We start from the raw sequence: 18387 nt of genomic DNA, 5'->3' as shown, positions 1-18387 counted from the left end.
AAACCGACCTGTTTGGGTATATATTATGCATGATCACATTATGATGATTGTTTAAATATGATGATGTTTTTTTATAGAGAACTGAATAGTCATTTCATTTTCAGTTCTTTGAAAAAGCCATAGATTTGAGCTCCTGGACATATAACTGAAACATTGGGATTGGGAATTTAGCCAGCCTATCCCTGTAGAGATCTTTAATCAGTCCCCTCAGGAAATCCTAAAGGCATGGCCTGCACTTTACCCAATGATTGTCCAGGAAAACCAACCCTTTTTTTAATTAAAAGCTGTAACTTAAAGAGACCCTTTTTTCCTCCCTTTAGTGTGTTATATAGGTATTTATGCATGTAAATGGTCTGGAACGGCAACAATCACATAGTCCTCTCTCCCCTGCGAGAAACTCCTCAACTGGACTCTTTTGTTTACTTCTGTAACATCATGACATCACTATGTTAGACTTGCACTTCTATTGGCTAGCACTCATTGTACGCTAAGGGGCGGGACATTTCCGACACATATCTACGCGGTTGATCAATCCTAACAGAGCCGGCCAGCTAACCAATCAGAGCAGACTGGGCTCTGGTTTCAGACAGAGGGTGAAAAGAGGTGCTGCAGCACAGGCAGTATGAGAAAAAAATAAGGAGGTTTTTGAACATTAAAGCATGGAAACATGTCACAGTAGAGGCACAAAATACTAATATGAACCTACAAATGAGCATAATAGGGCCCCTTTAAGTCATTATCACGTCAGGGGGCGGTGTACCTGTATGACAGTAGTGAGGTTGGCCGGGGAGAAGGTGGGCAGGTTGTCATTGATGTCAGAGATGTCTATATTGACCATCACGGTGGAGGACATGGGGGGGATTCCACTATCCAAAGCTCTGATGGCCAGCGAGTAGCTGGGAACCTAGAAGGAAAAACAAAATGGCAGATATAAATATATCTAAAAATCATAACATTATGAACATAGCACATGTAAGACTGAAGAAATGTTCGGATTTCTGGACTGGATTAAAATATACCAACCATCACAGTTTCTGCTCATTTTTGAGGAAATTCCCACCAAGGCTAAGTGGATGTTTTTTTCCTTGCATAACACATTGAAAAAGTGCTGAACATCCACAGGAAGATTATTCTACTATTATTACAGCCTGGTGAAAATGTACATTTTGTCCTCAGGGTGGCACTAGATGATAGGCAAAGGTTTGTTCAAATATAAAGGTATTGCAGTGCTCATGAAATCTTCTCATGAAATCTTCTTATAGTCTTCCTTTTAGACCTTTCAAGTGGATAACATGCCCTAATGATGTTCTTTGACTATGGATCTTAAATGTAGGCCCTAACCCCTTGAAACATTGGTCCAAACTGAATTTCTTTGGTTGAAGTTGCCACTCTGTTCCTATAATAGGCCAAATCCAGCACCACTTTTGGCCTTTTTTCACTTTTTTGCCAATTCATTTATCAGTTCTTATAAAATCGTATTAGCCGTTAGCTCTGACATTTGGTCAGCTAGTTTTTCTAACTTGCCTGATTAGATTGTGAAAGTTTCCAGAAAAAAAAGAGGTGCAATTTAGCCCAAAGTAGTGATTATATTTTCTCAGGGATAATAGGATACAGAGAACACAGATTGAAATAAGGCAATATTAACAGATGCTAATCAAAAATGACTTTTCATTGCCAGTCTACAATCACTTGGCTAAGTGTCAAACAAAATGACTGAGTGGCAGAGTGGAAGCTTCCTGATTGGTTCGCTGCCTTTGATCCTTCCAAAGCGCTCTGACATGACTCACTGGATCAAAGCTTTCATATTATAGAAGCGCTTTTCGATGTGGTTGTCTGAAGGAAGGCTGAGAAGTTCCCACACCTAGTTACCCTGGCATGCTGCTCAGTGTTCCCTAAACTCGCAGAAGGACATCTTTTCCATTTTTCCATATTGCTTTATAGTAAAGAGCTAATGAAGCACACTAAGAAGAAATGCAAAGGCAGCAGCAACACAATATCCTGCTGCCTGAGACATGTGAGAAAAAAACGTTAGTAAACAACTATGACCTGCTTTACAGAGAGAGGGGGAGAAGAAAAAACAGTATGGAAATGAGACCACATGTAAACACCCATATAAGTTGTAATGCACACACACATGGACGGACACATCAGCATTGCACACAGAGGAAGCTGCTGCTCTCTGTGTGATAAACCCAAACACCCTTTCATCAGCCAAAAGCTTTGATCCCCCACACTTCCCTGCACCCTCTTACTGAGCGCGCTCACGGGCTGCACTCTTGAATACTTTATGATAGCAATGTGAACATTTCTGAAGTTTTGTGGAGGAGAAGGAGACGAGGAAAGATGAAGGAGAAAGAAAAAGAGTGGGAAACAGCTCAGAGGAGAGGGGGGTGTGGGGGAAGGCAAGCAGGGGGGTTCGTGCCTTCCATCTTTTTTCCTGCTGCAAATTAAAGAGCTCATATTCAGAGCTGCTTGCTGCATGCGCTTCCTGTTGAAGAGTGATTAGTTGCCATCTGGTCAGGGATCCGTCTCACAGCAGAACATCTCCCAGTGAGCCCATCAGCTGCCAGCAGGCTCCCTCTTTACATTAAAGATGGCCGCCGTATAGCTGACTGAGGTAGAGCTGATGGCCAGTGGTGGAAAACCACCAGACTCAGGGACAGTTTTATTCCACATGCCACAAGACTGCTAGACTCCTGAGATCTTGATATGTTTATAGCATTCATCTGTTTACAGCTCCACTTTATTTTTACAATAAGCAGTTTTGTATTCCACTGCAGGTATACATTATGTTTTAGCTTATCTTATGCTATTTTACATATAGTTAACGTATATGTAACTTGCAAACTCTCTTGCACTTATTACACTTATTTTATTTGTATTGCTGTTTCTTCAAGCAAAAGAAGAACTGTTATATGTCTTATAAATGTTATAAGACATATAACTGTTATATGTCTTATAAATATTTATGTTGCATTGAAGAGCCTGGGACATTGCCAAAACTACACTGTAGCTATCCTGCATATGAGAATATGCAGAGTATTACTAAAGTGTGGTATTACTTTTACTTAAGTTAAGGCTGGTGGTTCATTAACTGGGGCTCAGTCTGGTGTTCAGATCCCACACGGGACCGTTGACGACGCGCATCATCCCCTCTATCTCACCATTTCAACTCTGTTTCCCCAATAAATAAAAGATGGCTGCCCATAGGAGATCATAATCCAGCAGCTCTCATAATATCAGGACTGTAGCAATTAACCAGAAACATGAGGCGTGAGATAATAATCTGTTTAAATAGTTTCTAGATTTTGAGTGGATTTTGAGTTTGCTAGGAGCTGAAATAGTCCATGAAAAGTGTGATCATTAATCCTGGAGCGATGCAATCATTTCCATATAGCCTACCTTCAATTCTGGTGGTTCCAGTTCCAGGTTGATAAATATACATATTTGATTAGAAGGCTAGCAAATTGCTCATCCTATTACTATTAAAAGAAGTGACTTGTCAGCTTTCCGGCTGCAGATTACATCTAATAAATGCTGGAAAAAACATGCAAAAAGGCCAAAAGAAACTATGGTGTTAACAAGCTGTATGAGCAAAAACAGTTACATAACAACAGATATATGGCATTTAGGTGTTTTTTGAAGCTTTTAATTCTGTTGAGTCGGTTTAGTGCTAAGGTAGTGATGCTGAGTGAATCCTTTCCATAGTTATTTTAAGAATGAGCTTCAAAACAGTGCGTGTGTGTTTCTATGTGTTTCTGTGTGTTTCTGTGTGTTTCTGTGTGTGTCTGGTGTCCTTACTGTCTCACGGTCCAGTGGCTTGTTGACCTTGATGACCCCACGGAGCGGGTCCATGAAGAACTGGTTGTCTCGGTCTCCACTGATGATGGAGTAAAGGATGGCTCCATTCAGCTGACTGTCAACGTCCTCTGCCACCAGCTGAAAACACACACACACACACACACACACACACACACACACACACACACACACACACACACACACACACACACACACACGCATCAGAAACATTTGTACATGATCATAAGGTGTGCCTTGGAAATACTTACATAAATGATGACCACACACACACACACACACACACACACACACACACACACACACACACACACACACACACACACACACACACACACACACACCACACACACACACACACACACACACACACACACACACACACACACACACACACACACACACACACACACACACTTCAATATGCCTGGGTAAGTCAAACATTTCGATTTGTCCCTGTACTCTGCTGGATAAAACACTTTTAATCAAATATTAGCCTTCTCTGTTCTGAAGGATTTTTCCATGATTGAACTGTTAAAAAAGACTATATTTGTACACATAAAATGTAATACATTACATATTATATATCAGACTAGCCAGATAACAGCTGCACAGTATTCCGAGAGTTTAAAGAGAGTTTACCAGCTGCTTTGCTTTGGAAGATTGGTTTATTAATATAGCCTTCACAAATAAGCAGTGCATTTTGATGATTCCTATTACAATTCATGATTAGATACATTTCACACATATTAAAGTGTATTTCAGTGCCGATTGAAGCTGCTCTGTTACATTAATTATGGATGATTTAACCCATTTTCTGAAAATACTGTGTTGTTTCACTCAAAGTTGGCAATTTTCCAAAACCTTCTGCACTGTTGACTTGTGTTTTATTATGATCCAGATGTGATTCATGTGCGAACATTATGATAACCAGATAACAGGGAGAGGAAACATGTTGAAGTGTCTGATCCATTTAGTCACCTTTATTCTTTTGCCAATGCTACATTTTTGGTAATCATAAAGTAAATTGATTGGCGTGACACAAACAGAAGTAAATATGTCTGTTGGCTGCCAGGAATGCTGGGAAAATACATATAAAATAAAAAACACTGAGCTAGTCTTTGGGAAATGGTCAGTAGTGATGTTCAGGACTCATACATTCGGCTTTTAAAAAACTGAACTAGTCCTTTTTTAATTTTACAGCTACAACTGTAAGAGTTGCTATATATTTATGATAAAAAAACAAGTATTTCTATGATCTGAATTAAATTAATTAATTTACAATATTAATCTGCTGGCACCAAAGTGAGTTTCGATACATTTCAAGGTATCAGTTACAGAAAATATGTTTAACTAAACCTCAGATAATTTTTAGAAGCAAAAACAACACATTTTAAGAAATTAGTTATATCATTATAATATATATAAATGTTTAACTGGTCAGTTCACCTGCCTAATATTACACGGCTTAATTGAATACTCAATTCTGATTGGTTCATTTTGGACCTTTCAGAGGTTGTTAATACTTGCTAACACACCGCTGCTGTACAGTCATATCAATCTGCAGAAAGAAGTCCAGTCTTTTTCCATTGTTGACCGCATGCACATTATCCTTTATTTATATCACAGCTTAATTGAATACTGGATTCTGATTGGTCAGTTTGGGCATTGCTCATTTTCAGTTTCAGAGCATTGCTGAGGACGCTCTGATCAAGGGACCGTGTACAGTCATATTAATCTGCAGAAATAAGTCCGGTCAATTTAACATCAGCTCTGGCCAAAAAAACATGTTCGTTTTGGTTAATCGATCAGAAAACACCAAGGAATACTTTTTGAATATTTGAACATTTTTATATTTGTGGAAAGCATGAGCCTTTGGATTCATGACGGCTGAAATATCCCCAGTTCAATAAGTAACAGAGAACAGTAACCCAGACTCAGAGAGCATGAGGACAGAGACATCGGCAGAAGAAACCAACAGGAAGTAATCACTAAAGGGACACAGTATGGGCTCTGGCAGTGATCAAACACTGGTTCATGGAAAAGGAAATGGAAACAGGCTCGGACAGTTACAGAAAAAATGTGATCAGTGCTGCCATCATTTTATTGCTATCACAGTTCCAGCGGTTGCTATGCAATAGAACCGATAATTTGTTCTGAACGGAAGCAAAGCTTTCATTTTTAAATCAATGAAATCATGTTAAAATCAATATGTTATTATTATAACCAATTATTGATTGGTTCAGTGAGTTGCCATGTAATGAGCGATTGATCAAGCTGTTGGAAGATTTGTTGCTTTCATGACCGACTCACTGCACATTCTTCCTTACATAATCAGTCGATAAACTCATTGCTTTCCAAATGAAACCTATTTAAAAATAATGAATGGTATTAACAACTGCAGTGTCTATGGTGAACGTTCATTTAAAAATATTCTGGACCTGTGACAAGTACCAACCTTTCTCTATTGGATAGACTTTTCTATTTGTTTGCACTTGTATAGGAACAAAGCAAATATGCAAAGCCGCAATTTCTGTAAAAAGTATGAGTCTATTTAACAAGTGAAAATTGTCTCAGGGCTGCATGCTCACCACCTGTTCTCTCTGTGAAGCTCACCAAATAAAAGCTTGAACCACTAAATCCTATCAATCCCTCGGAGGCCAGTTAACGTCAGCAACTCAATAATTGCCAACATCTAGGTGGTGGAGCTGATGAAAGCCCCCCACACAGCCATTATTTCACTCTCAGAGGGAGCAATCTTGAAGGCCATGACATCCACCCTGATGCACTGTACACCACCATCTACTGAAAAAGCATGAGAATATAGAGGCGCGCTCGCACACACAAACACATTCCCTTTCAAGTGTTGCCACATTTTTCAAGGCTACTACTGTACAAGCCATTCTTACTTGTATTGTACAGGTACTAGTAACAAAACGGTTTCTCTGCATTTGACCCATCCTAGTGTTAGGAGCAGTGGGCTGCCATTATTATGTACGGCGCCCGGGGAGCAGTGTAGGGAACGGTGCCTTGCTCAGGGACACCTCGGTAGCACTTGGTCTTGCCAAGCCAAGTCCCTATGGACTTCGCCACCACTCGTCTGACTTGTGTGTTCATTTGCATAAGGTGCAGGAGAAAAGCTCATGGAGAGGTGTATATGGAAATGTCCATCCTCCAAAATGTAAAGTGACCAAAACTGAAAATCTACGTAGAATTCAGTGAAAATTAATGACAGTAATATGTTATAGTATGAGTTTGAAACCAGTCGCCAGTTGTAATAACATTTAAAATACTTGAGAGGACATTGAAAGATGGATTTCCAGAATGTGAGATTGTAAAATTGATTTTTCTATCACATTCAAGGAAGCACCTACCTCATAAATGGAAAACGTTAATGAAACGTTGTTTTGCAAGAGTGTGATGCAATATTATATGTGATGCCAAAAGCCTTTCAGCTGTTTTATATTCCTTTTGCAAAAAGAGAACTATTTATTGGTGCTAAAGAAAAGGTCAGAAGGTCCTTTCAAACGTTACAATGTATCCTCCTGAATTTCCAATCATATTCCAGGACATATCGCCAATACATGCTAAAGATAACCTGAAAAGGGAAGCATGCAGGACTGGAACCCACCTGGACCACAGACTCTCCGGTGGTAGCGTCCTCAGACACCACTGCAGTGTACAGCTCACGGCTGAACATCGGTGCGTTGTCGTTGACATCTGTCAGGTTTATGTTCACTGTTGTGATGGCGCTAAGCGGTGGTGTGCCGCCATCACGAGCCTCCACGGTCAGGAAGTAGTCCCTGCAGGTCTCATAGTCCAGAGGCTGGGCCACTAAAATGGCACCTGAGCAAGGTGAGGAGAGAGAAGACACAGAAAGATGCTTTAGTGAAAAAACATTAGTTGTCATGTCATGTCTCTGACAGCTGTAACTACAAAATCTGATGCACCTTATTTATCACTAGCTACTTCATCCAAATACTGAAGGTCCTGGTTCAAACAGTTAAGTCATTTTAAAACTAATTTTATTTCTATACATTTATTACAATAAAAGAATGTCCTATTCATCTTAGCAATCATTTAAGCATTTAACCTTAGGTTACACCAGGCAGATAAGAACAGCTGTGACGTCCATGGAAGAGCCATATTAATGAAGGGTCATGTTTAGGTTCAATCTGTCACTATTGTCTGTCATTTCCTGTGTGTGCCAGAGGGGTCTATGTCCTAAGGCACAGGTATCTAGTAGTGTCCTATCAGATTATTTGTTGTGTCTGACCCCAGTATGGCATATGGCTTTTAACCCCCTATTCCCGCGTTTCAGGCTGGGTGGCAGTGTTTGGGAGAGACACTCCCTCTGGAAGGAACTTTGGGATTTTAGCCTTTGCAGACCATTTACATGCACAAAAACCCATCCAGTATAACACTATAGGAAAGGGAAGACACCAAAAAGCTTAATCGAGCCCCTTTAACTGATATGCTATACATGATGAGAAAATAAATGGATTGCATTATGCTACAACCGCAAATGAGCCTGCCGATTCTTCATTGAAGACACACAAGAAACGGTATGTTATTCACATGGTGACTCCCGCGAGTTAAAACACCTCGGTAGCTTAACCTGTTAAGCCCCGAGCCTGTTTTTCAGGTTTCAGGCTCGAAAATGACATGCCCAAAACAAATGACTACAACTTCACTTCTAAAAGGGTTATATGAATACTTTCTTTTATCAAAGCAAGGTTACATATGTGAGTTGGATGTAGAAGTGTCAGAATCAATATAGATTTTTCTCAGTCAGAGTAAATTCAGATGGAACATAGTAAAAAAAGGTAAATTCTTACCTCCGCCTAAAGAAAAAACATTACTTATAGTGAAAACCACCCTTGAATGATGGGATGGTAGACTAAAAGCTTTAGGAATCCAAACTATAACATATAATAAGTACCCTGTATCAAGATTGAGGCAAAACAAGTTAAATTTGTCCTTTTTAGAGAGATTTAGCAAAAATAAGTTCCAGGCGGAATAAGCTTTCGGCACATTTGGGTACATCTGGTTCCATCAGTGCCATTTGACCTTTTTCAGGTACCAGACTATAAAAATGATGTATTACATTGCATTATCACCATAGGTATTCATTCCATCCAAAGATTAAAATAAAAAAAAATTAAAAAAAGACCCGCCGACGGAGGGCTTTGGGGCTTAACAGGTTAAGTATTAGGCTCAGCTCCTACGTTAGTCAAAAACCAGTCAGTTAGAACGCTTTTTTACTTTTGGAGTATCTCAATCTTTAAGTTGTGCTTTTGTTTTTTTTTAATCTAGCCATGTTTCATTAGAGGTAGTTAGGTTTATGACCAGTCTTACCCCTAGATTCCACCGGGTCCGTCTGCGGCGCGTTACGGACGCGTTACGGACGCGTTACGGACGCGTTACGGACGCGTTACGGACGCGTTACGGCTGTGCCGCGGTGCTCAAGGTGATCGCGGCCACTCTAGTCAACGGGTGCTATTCCACCACACGCGGCGCGTTACGGCTCAGACGCGTCCCAGAAGCGGCTCGGCGCAGGGCTTTTCTAAAATTAGGATCGAATCCTATTTTTGTCGCGGCGCAGCCGTAACGTAAGGTCGGGCAGGCAGGAAGTGGAACGTTCAGAGCTATATAGACCTATATATATACACACACACAAACTAATTGTGCAGACCCTATCCCTCCGTAGTCTTTCAAGTAGGAGGAGAAATGCCAGCGTTCTCCTCCGGTTTACAGGCACTGTGTAAATTATACATATAGAATAATTATGATGATGAATGCATTTTTTTTACCACTAAAATACAGCAACACATCTTTGATTCATGTCGTTTATAACTGGAATATTACAGTTATTATTAACTTTGTCTGTACAAAGTAGCCTGTCCAGGAAATATGCCCAAATCAACAAAAACTGCGAGCCGGCAGGCAAGACTCTCCGCTTCTGAAAGGCTTCTGAAACGCGCCTGGTAGGGTATGACGCCGGAGGAGGCCGGACCAAAACCGCGGCGCAGCCGTAACGCGGCGCAGACGGACCTGGTGGAATCTAGGGGTAAGAATCAGTTACGCAGACGCAAGGAGACTTTTGCAGATTTGATGGTGGCATTCAATGTTAATGCATTCTTGTGTTAGCTTGTGTTGTTCATCTTCTGTTTTTCTTTGTCAAGCTTTTCAATAAACCTTCTGTATTATACAACATCAGTCTGAACTTCCAGCAGCCTCCTTTTCCCAGTATTATTCTAAAAGAGAGGTACATGATTAACCCTGGTTTTGCACAAAGACCATTTAGATTATTCAGCTCTCTGTACAGAAAAGCTGTCTGGTGTTTTGGTGATAACTTAATAAGTGTGGAAGCTAACTATGGTTAGTCATGGACTGGAGATCCTATGCTACATGAATACAAAAATAGACAGTCAACTTGTTTCATTCCAATTCACACATTCCTAGAAAAGGTTTGAAACGTTTAAGGCTGAACTTGAATGACATTATGGCCTTACTTAATATGACATCTTACATCTTAGTGAAGTTCTCCTTTCTGTTAAGATGCAAAAAGGTTAAAGCTGCCGAAGGCAAAAGAAAAAAGATATACGCTCTGCAGAGAGATGACATTAATATTAAACCTATAAAGATCCACTTTCTTTTTCGCGAAACTGACAGACCTTTATGAGTTGTGGGGCACACTAAAGCATTGACTTGTTCACATTAAATCTCTCAAGGGAAAGCTAAAGTCAAATATAAATCCAAGATGAGAAACAAAAAAAGACCCTGTCATTGCTCTCCCAAGAAAGTCAAGTATTCTTTGACGCTCAGCACTCTAATGAGCGCAAACCCCCTCTGCGATCACCACCGGATTTAAGATACTTGTCATCAACACATTTTGTCTCTTCCTTTTGGCAGATCATTCCAGTAATGAAGTCTGAAAAGTCTTCCTAACCAATACCGAAAAAGCTGAAATGCCTGTGTTTCTCATGGCAACTTGAGAAAGGCAAAATGGCTCAGTGAAGTTCTTATTAACATTGAATGAGGAGCAATAGAAAGCTTCCAGACAGGCAGCGAGGGATTTAAACCAAACCCTAGAACATTATCAGTACCAACGAAACAGTGATCGGTTAGAAGAGTTATCAGCACAGGGCTCGAAGGATATTAAAGAACAGGAGTTTCTGACCACCACTACTGTGGCCCAGCTGGAACATGAGGATGGTCTTAACTAGGTGGGCTATTGGCTCCAACATGTTACGCCGCTGGCCAGATTGGGCATCAAAAAAGTATTTTCTACGTATTTCATTTCGTAAAACAAAACATAACGACTTATGGCGCATTTCCACTACACAGCCTCGCTCGGCCTCGCTCGGTATGGCTAGGCCTCGTTATGCCTTGTTAGGACTGGCTCACTTTATGCTGCGCTTCCATTACAGTTTAGGAACTGGGGTAGTATCTATAGTAACGCAGTGTAAGCGGAGCCGTGACGTGATCTTCAGAGAACCCCAGAAAACCAACATCAGCCGTTAGCTGTTAGCCCTCAGAGCTCACAGCTCCTCATATATGTTCAGAAACTAGACAAAAGTTAAACAAGTACAAACCACAGACTGCCTGTGTCATGGCGAGTGCAGTCGCTGGTTTATTTATGTCTGTATAGGCCGTTGTTGTGAGTGTGGACGGTCGGAGCATATACTGCGTTAGCTTAGCCAATCTCCATTTAGACAACGCGCAGTTTAAAAGGTTTTTCCCCTGCCGTCTGTCTGCAGACTCGTCACAGCATTAATTCATGGTTTTTACTAACCAGTATCAGTATGTTGTTACTTCGGCATCATTTTGAAACGTGTATTACAATTAAATCACGACATAGTGGAAACGCAACCAAAAACGGGCCCGGCACGGCACGGCACGCTTAAACCGCGCCATGGTGGAAATGCGCCGAGACAGATAATCCGGCTGTGCTAAAATGCTGACTCATTGGTTTTTAGGGATTATTCCTGCACCAATCTATGAAGGCTGAGTTGAAAGATGGGTGTGGTCTGATGAAGGATGCCAGAAGAAGGCGATTTGATCCTATCGAAAGATGGTCTACAGTTTTTGCTAGCCCTTTCGTTAGTGTACGATATGTTTTGTAGTTCAATAAACCATTTTACTGAAAATAACTCCAGGATTTAAGTGGGGGTTCTTTCTTTGCCATAGAGCACATGTGTCAAACTCAAGGCCCGGGGGCCAAATCAGGCCCTTGGTGGATTTAATAATAATTTCTAATTACTATTAGATCTGGCCCGCCGGTATATTGCACGCACACCTTCACTCAATCCTGAGGATCTCCTCCGCTCAGAGCCTGACCCCAAACATTGATGAACTTGCACCCAAGATGAGATGCCAAGTATCTGGCTTGAACTAGCATCACAGAGCAGCAAGCTGAGTTTACATGGATGTTTCCTTCTGCACTTTTTTTCTTGGGCATGTTTGTTTTTTTCTTTGAGGGAAATAGTTTTGTTGAAGCTGTTGTTGGCCTGTGGAAAAATGTAATCATAAGAAATGACTCTGGAAAAGCTGCAGATAGAGCCATAAGAAATGAATGCAACTGATTATTTAATGTTTAATGTTGTTTTTATAGGCAATCATTTAAGCTTTGTTAGTTCCAGGTTTAATATGTGCAATAAGTTCATTCAGTCCGGCCCTCGACTAGTACCCATTTTTTTATTTTGGCCCACTGTGTATTTGAGTTTTAACACCCCTGCCATAAACCTGCTACCCGTGAAGATCACACTGACACTCCTTCAGTGTTCTTACAGTTTGATGGGTTGGGTATGACTTCCACATCATCCACATAAACAAGCCGCGAACAGAGACATTAATATAATCTGTATTTTATGATCCTGAAGTCATCTGACAATTAAAGACTGATGCCAACAGCTGTTCTTTGTGACCCCAGAGAAGTGATTAGCAGTTTGCGTCATGAACACATGGATCTCTATTTTGAAAATACTGAAAGGATAAGCTTTGGATGAAGTAAAGACAGTTCTAAAACCACCACATACTTGCACACTTGGACTTTAACCAGTTTCATTATTTCAAATATTCCCAGATGCTTGCATCAAACTTCAGGAAACAGAGAATAAACTGTATTTAGACTTAAACGCCCAACGATTAATAAATCATAGGTTTAATAAGCAACTTGAATGAATCTCATTTGTGAATGACCATTTCACTTTCTTCAATTCTAAAATGGACAGATTGCAGTGTTCATGACAATATGAAAAAAGCAGTGAAATGTGGAAAAGAACATTAAGAATAAACAAAAATGGGATTACTACTGCAGAGATATGTTTAGCATACTGACCAGTGAGTGGGTGGATGTGGAACTTCCCGTGCTCGTTGCCTGATCGGATACTGTAAGTGATCTCAGCGTTGGTCCCGATGTCCTTGCTGGCAGCGTAGACCCTCAGAACCTCCGTCCCCACTCCCACGTCCTCGGGCACTGTTGCCAGCTGATCACGGCGCTCAAACACAGGCGGGTTGTCGTTGATGTCCAGCACAGTGATGGTGACGTTGACCAATGAGGAGAGGGGCAGTGGTGAACCCTGGTCAGACGCGTGGACTACTATCTGATAGGCTGGTTGAACCTCCCGGTCCAAAATGCGTTCAAGGACCACAATGCCAGAGGACTTATCGATAGAGAAGGAGCCTCCTGCAGACTCAGACAGGGAGTACGCCACCATACGACCGGGACCTGCTGCAGAGCCAGAGGAGGAATGTCAGTACAGTAAGAATTGAAGGGGGACTATTCTGCTTTTGGGATTTTTGCTTTCCCGCAGTGTGTTGAATAGGTTTTTGTCCATGAATAAGGTCTACAAAGGCTAAAATCCCAAATGTCTCTACCGCACACAAAGAAAATATGACAATCCCACACAATCGTAGTGATTTTAGTCTGTGTTTTGAACTTCTGTGTTAGGCTCGCTTTTTTCATTCCTCCCACACCTATCTCTGTCAAATTTCCTGTGAACAACCAAGTGCAACCCTTGGTTGTTCCCATTTGTGAATTTAATTTAGTCAAGACTACACAGACACAGAGTTGTCATACAATATACGGTTAACTTGAACTGTATTTTAGGTATTTATTTTCACCTATTTCTCTGTTCCTTGTTCATTTGTTTGACTTTTTACTCCTCTAGGCTCTTTGTCTTTGTACCTGCCTCTGCTTTTGCTTCCATCATTAATAACTTTTAAATTGTATCTTCCTCATTTGACATCTGCTCTTCAAGATTAATGCAAGGGTTTATTTCTTTTTATTAAAAAGCATAGTAGCATTTGAAGCAGTAGTACAACAGTATCACCTTCATCAGGGTCTATGGCCTGGATGCGGGTGAGCAGGGCTTTGGGGGCGGTATCTTCGTACACGCTGGCGGTGTAGTGTGTCGACGTAAAGATGGGCGGGTTGTCATTCACATCAGTAACGTCCAGATGCACCTCAGCACGGCACCATCGCCCACCACCATCAGTTGCCTGGGCAACAAGCCGGTAGTAGGGTGTCATCTCATGGTCGAGAGTCGTAGATGACTTGACCTCACCTAGACAGGTTAGAAACAACCGGTGACACATTTAGAGCCATGACAGTGTGCAACACAATTGCACCACAGATAACATGTGTGGTTAACTGTGTAAGCAACGTAATATTATTATTCTTATTTAAGGTTATTACACGGCAGCTTAGTTGAAAACTCGATTCTGAACTAGTGATCTGCTCTCTTTTGATAGCAAACTGTTGCTAGGGATAGTTTAAAGGCTGGTTAATGGAAAAGAAAATGTGAACAAACTTGGGCAGGTACGAGGGAGAAGACCTCGATTAGTGTTGTTAAGTTACATCACGATTGCTGCAGTTCCAGCCGATGCTTTGCGTTATTTTGAAATCATTAAAATCTTGTTTATATCAACATTATTGCTTTATTTAGTAATTAGCGAAAGAAAAACCGACGTGTTGATGATTCTTGAATTACCCTGAAGTCATGCATATTATCCCTTTTAACTCAATATCGGACTGAGGCTAGTTACAACTGATGCAAGTTCAGTGTAAGAAAGACTATGTATTAAGTGTTGTTCCAAAATAAAAGTATGGGTATGTTTTCAAAGCCATGCTTAGTACCGGTGTCTGGGTCCATGATGAAGTCCTGGGATCCAGGACCATGTAAGGAGTACTGGATCCAGGAACTGATGCCTACATCTGCATCTGTAGCCCCAACCTTCAGCAGCACACTGTTGACTGGGAGGTCTTCTGGAACAGAGGCAGTGTATACAGCCTACACACACACACACACACACACACACACACACACACACACACACACACACACACACACACACACACACACACACACACACACACACACACACACTTACAATTAGCTAAGTAAAACAAATGTGGGACACTGGCAAAGCATCTCAAGCTTCCTGCCCCATGCCACTGTCTTTAACCATCCTTGTAATTCGACTGAATGGTAATTTATTCCTCACCTGGTTACAGATGGGGCTATTGTCATTGGTGTCTATCACTGTCACCTCCACCGTTGCCTGGGAAACAAAGAGTCCATCGCTAGCAGTGACATTGATGATGTAGAGGTTGCGTTCCTCCCTGTCCAGGGGCCACTTCACATACATCTTCCATTCACCCTGAACCAGACCCAGTGCAAACACACCACGATAGTTTCCACCTGGAGATCATGCACAAGAGCACACAAACACAGGATCAGTGAAAACATTTCAGGTATGACTGTCAACATGGAGTTTATCACAAGGCTTTATACAAATTGGTGAAGTAATGAGTCATCACTCAAGTCCAAGTCATGTGGCTTCAGGCCACACCTCTGTTGTATTGCAGGCCTATGGTGTTTCTCTTATTCTAAACACACCTATAGGTAAACTAGGCAAATGGCTTCACATAAAGCCAATATTAAAGTACAAACATTAACTGTAGAGACAATGTGTTGACCCACTGCACTCTTGAAGTAAAAAAAAACATATTTTATGCAATTAATAATAGTGGCTGCTTTATGTGAACAGTACAGGGAAATGAATGTTGCAGCAGTGGATAAAGGTTAGACAATAAAACTGAGGATTTATAGGAGCACTGGGGGCTGCTGACCCATTTAACTGGACTGTCAAGCCGAAGAAGCACAATCCTCCACACATCGATCTCTAGGCAGCTCTGTCCTCTCTCACAGACCAATGGGTTAAGAAAGAAGAGTGTGAACAGTGAAAAAACAAAGTGTTGTATATCTATTACAGTGGCAATTAAAAAGATGATCAACTGACGGTCACATTTGTTTGACAGACTATAAAGGATTTTAAAGGCTTAATGAAATCAAGTGAAAAACGACCTCCTAATCCATATTAAAGCTTGTTCTTTCCCATTGGTTTGTTTGCAAGGCTAGAGCAAAAAGGAAACCATGTTTCTTTTTCTTCTTTAAGCCTGACAACCACAGGTGTGAAAGAGAACCCGAATACACAGCTGTGTGCTGTTAGTATCTAATCCTCTCTGTGGCCAACACAGTCTCACAGCATTTCGTGTTATAGTCACAAAATTAATCTATTGATTTGTGTTCACCAACACGATTTCACAATTATTTTCGTGTCACACAGAACGATTTTAAAAGCAATGTAAATAATAACAAATTAGAAGGAAAAAAAGATGACAAAAAATACAGATTTCAGTATTTTGAGAATCTTTGCCACATTTATTTTCCTCGCGGACGGCAAACAAATTCCGACATTATACAATTTAAAATAAAAGGGTTAGGCTTAGGGTAAGATATTGAGTAAGAAAATGTTTTTATGAACCACACAGCTTCTGGTATTCCAAGACCCGACCGGACAAAAAGACGTGGTGCAGGCACGAAACACACTACCAATAGAAATACATTGCATTTAAAATCGTTCTGTGTGACACGAAAAAAAATGCGAAAATCGTGTTGGTGAACACGAATCAATAGATTAAATTAATTTCATGACTATAACACGAAATGCTGTGAGACTGGGTTGCTGTGGCATATGTGATATCATCACATTACGCTGGGGCAGCTGTGGCTGTGAGGGTGAATGTGGTCGTCTACCAGTCGTGATGGTGTTGTGATTCCCAGCCTGACCTGCAGTAAACGTGTCAATGTGTCCCTAGGCATGATACTTAACCCAAATTGCTCCAGATGGCATGACCAACGGTGTGTGAATGTCTCTGCCTCTGTATGAATGTGTGTGGATGGTTAAATGCTGAATTGTGTATGTACATACAAACAACTAAGATTGATTTACATAATGCAAAACCAAAAACCACAAGTGAAGTTCCGCAGGGAAACTTTTACCTGCACAGTGCTAGCATAATATGCTAATGTTAGCACAGCAGGCTAATTGGCATTTGAATCAGTGACACTATGGCGAGGGCAAAAGCTTGAAAAACTGTTGGCAGGTTCCTGGTCAGCTACAACAGAAATATAAATGGTTGTGTATGAGACTAAAAGGGTGTGTTTGCATTGTTCCACTGTTGTATGGTGAATGGAAACAGATCAAACATGCTAACACTTAGAGCAGTGTATACCAGCAGTGTTTACAATATTCCTAATTTGTTAAATAAAAAGAGTAATATAAAAATATTAATGTTGTCCTAAAGTGCAACCTCCGTACCAAGCAATGGGATTTTGTCTGTCTTTCACACTTTCTTGATTTCCATGAAGGTGTGAAATCACCAAGGGAACTGCTGAGCCCATAATAAATCTAGCGTAATGTATAACACTGTGAAAAGAGAGCAGGTGATTGCAAAATTCAAATCAAATATATTCCCATCTGTCAGTATCATTATCACTATAAATGAAACTGAGAATGAGGCATTCGTTTCATAGCAAATATGAGTGTGTCTCTACATTCTGTCTTGATTTGCTTTGGCACTCTAATATTGAAGAACATGAATTGGTACTCTCTTTAAAGTAAAAAAGGTCACGTTCGTCAGTATTCTTTGAAGGCTTATTCGCTTAGTTTTACGGACATATCTGTTATCTATATATATATTTATATATATATATACACCATTTCTTTCTCTCCCTGCACTTCAGAGCAGCTCATTCCTCCTTGCCTCCCTCCTCTTTAGCTATCATCTATAAGGTCACATCACTCACATGTCTATCATTCACTAGAGCTGTCTGTCTGATACTTATTACAATGCCATTAGGGGAAGGATTCCTTCCTATTAAAAATCATTCATTAGCTCTCTATCTCCTGTTGGCAAGGTAGTCCTCTGTCTTAGTCTCCTGGGAAGGCCTCACTCCATTAAAGCTGCCTGGCATGTCAATGAGCAGCCAGCAAATTAACTAAGGCAGTCTTTTGATCACTTTCCAGATTATTACTGCATTTTCACAATTTACCTGCTCTTTTATTACTTCTGTGTGTCTGTATGTAAAACAACTGATCTCCATATCTATTCAAAATGCAAAAGATAAAATTCAACATGGTTAAAGCAGCTTTCATTACATGTGCTGCAGTTTTTAAATCTACTCTATTTACTACTTCATTGACTCTAGAGAACTG

At 40.7% G+C, this 18387-nt stretch overlaps 1 protein-coding gene across 1 annotated transcript in view; it reads right to left on the bottom strand.

Moving 5' to 3' along the window:
• Positions 1 to 18387, bottom strand: part of fat3a (FAT atypical cadherin 3a) — a 105969-nt gene that overhangs the window by 17843 nt on the left and 69739 nt on the right. The window contains 7 exon segments of the mRNA XM_034115808.1: positions 761 to 904; positions 3802 to 3939; positions 7451 to 7665; positions 13163 to 13555; positions 14157 to 14390; positions 14963 to 15116; positions 15331 to 15527. Of these exon segments, the coding sequence (XP_033971699.1) occupies positions 761 to 904; positions 3802 to 3939; positions 7451 to 7665; positions 13163 to 13555; positions 14157 to 14390; positions 14963 to 15116; positions 15331 to 15527 (1475 nt within the window).

This window comes from Trematomus bernacchii, unplaced genomic scaffold (assembly GCF_902827165.1).
Source record: "Trematomus bernacchii unplaced genomic scaffold, fTreBer1.1, whole genome shotgun sequence".
Lineage (NCBI taxonomy): Eukaryota > Metazoa > Chordata > Actinopteri > Perciformes > Nototheniidae > Trematomus > Trematomus bernacchii.
This window is presented reverse-complemented; position numbering and strand designations above follow the sequence as displayed.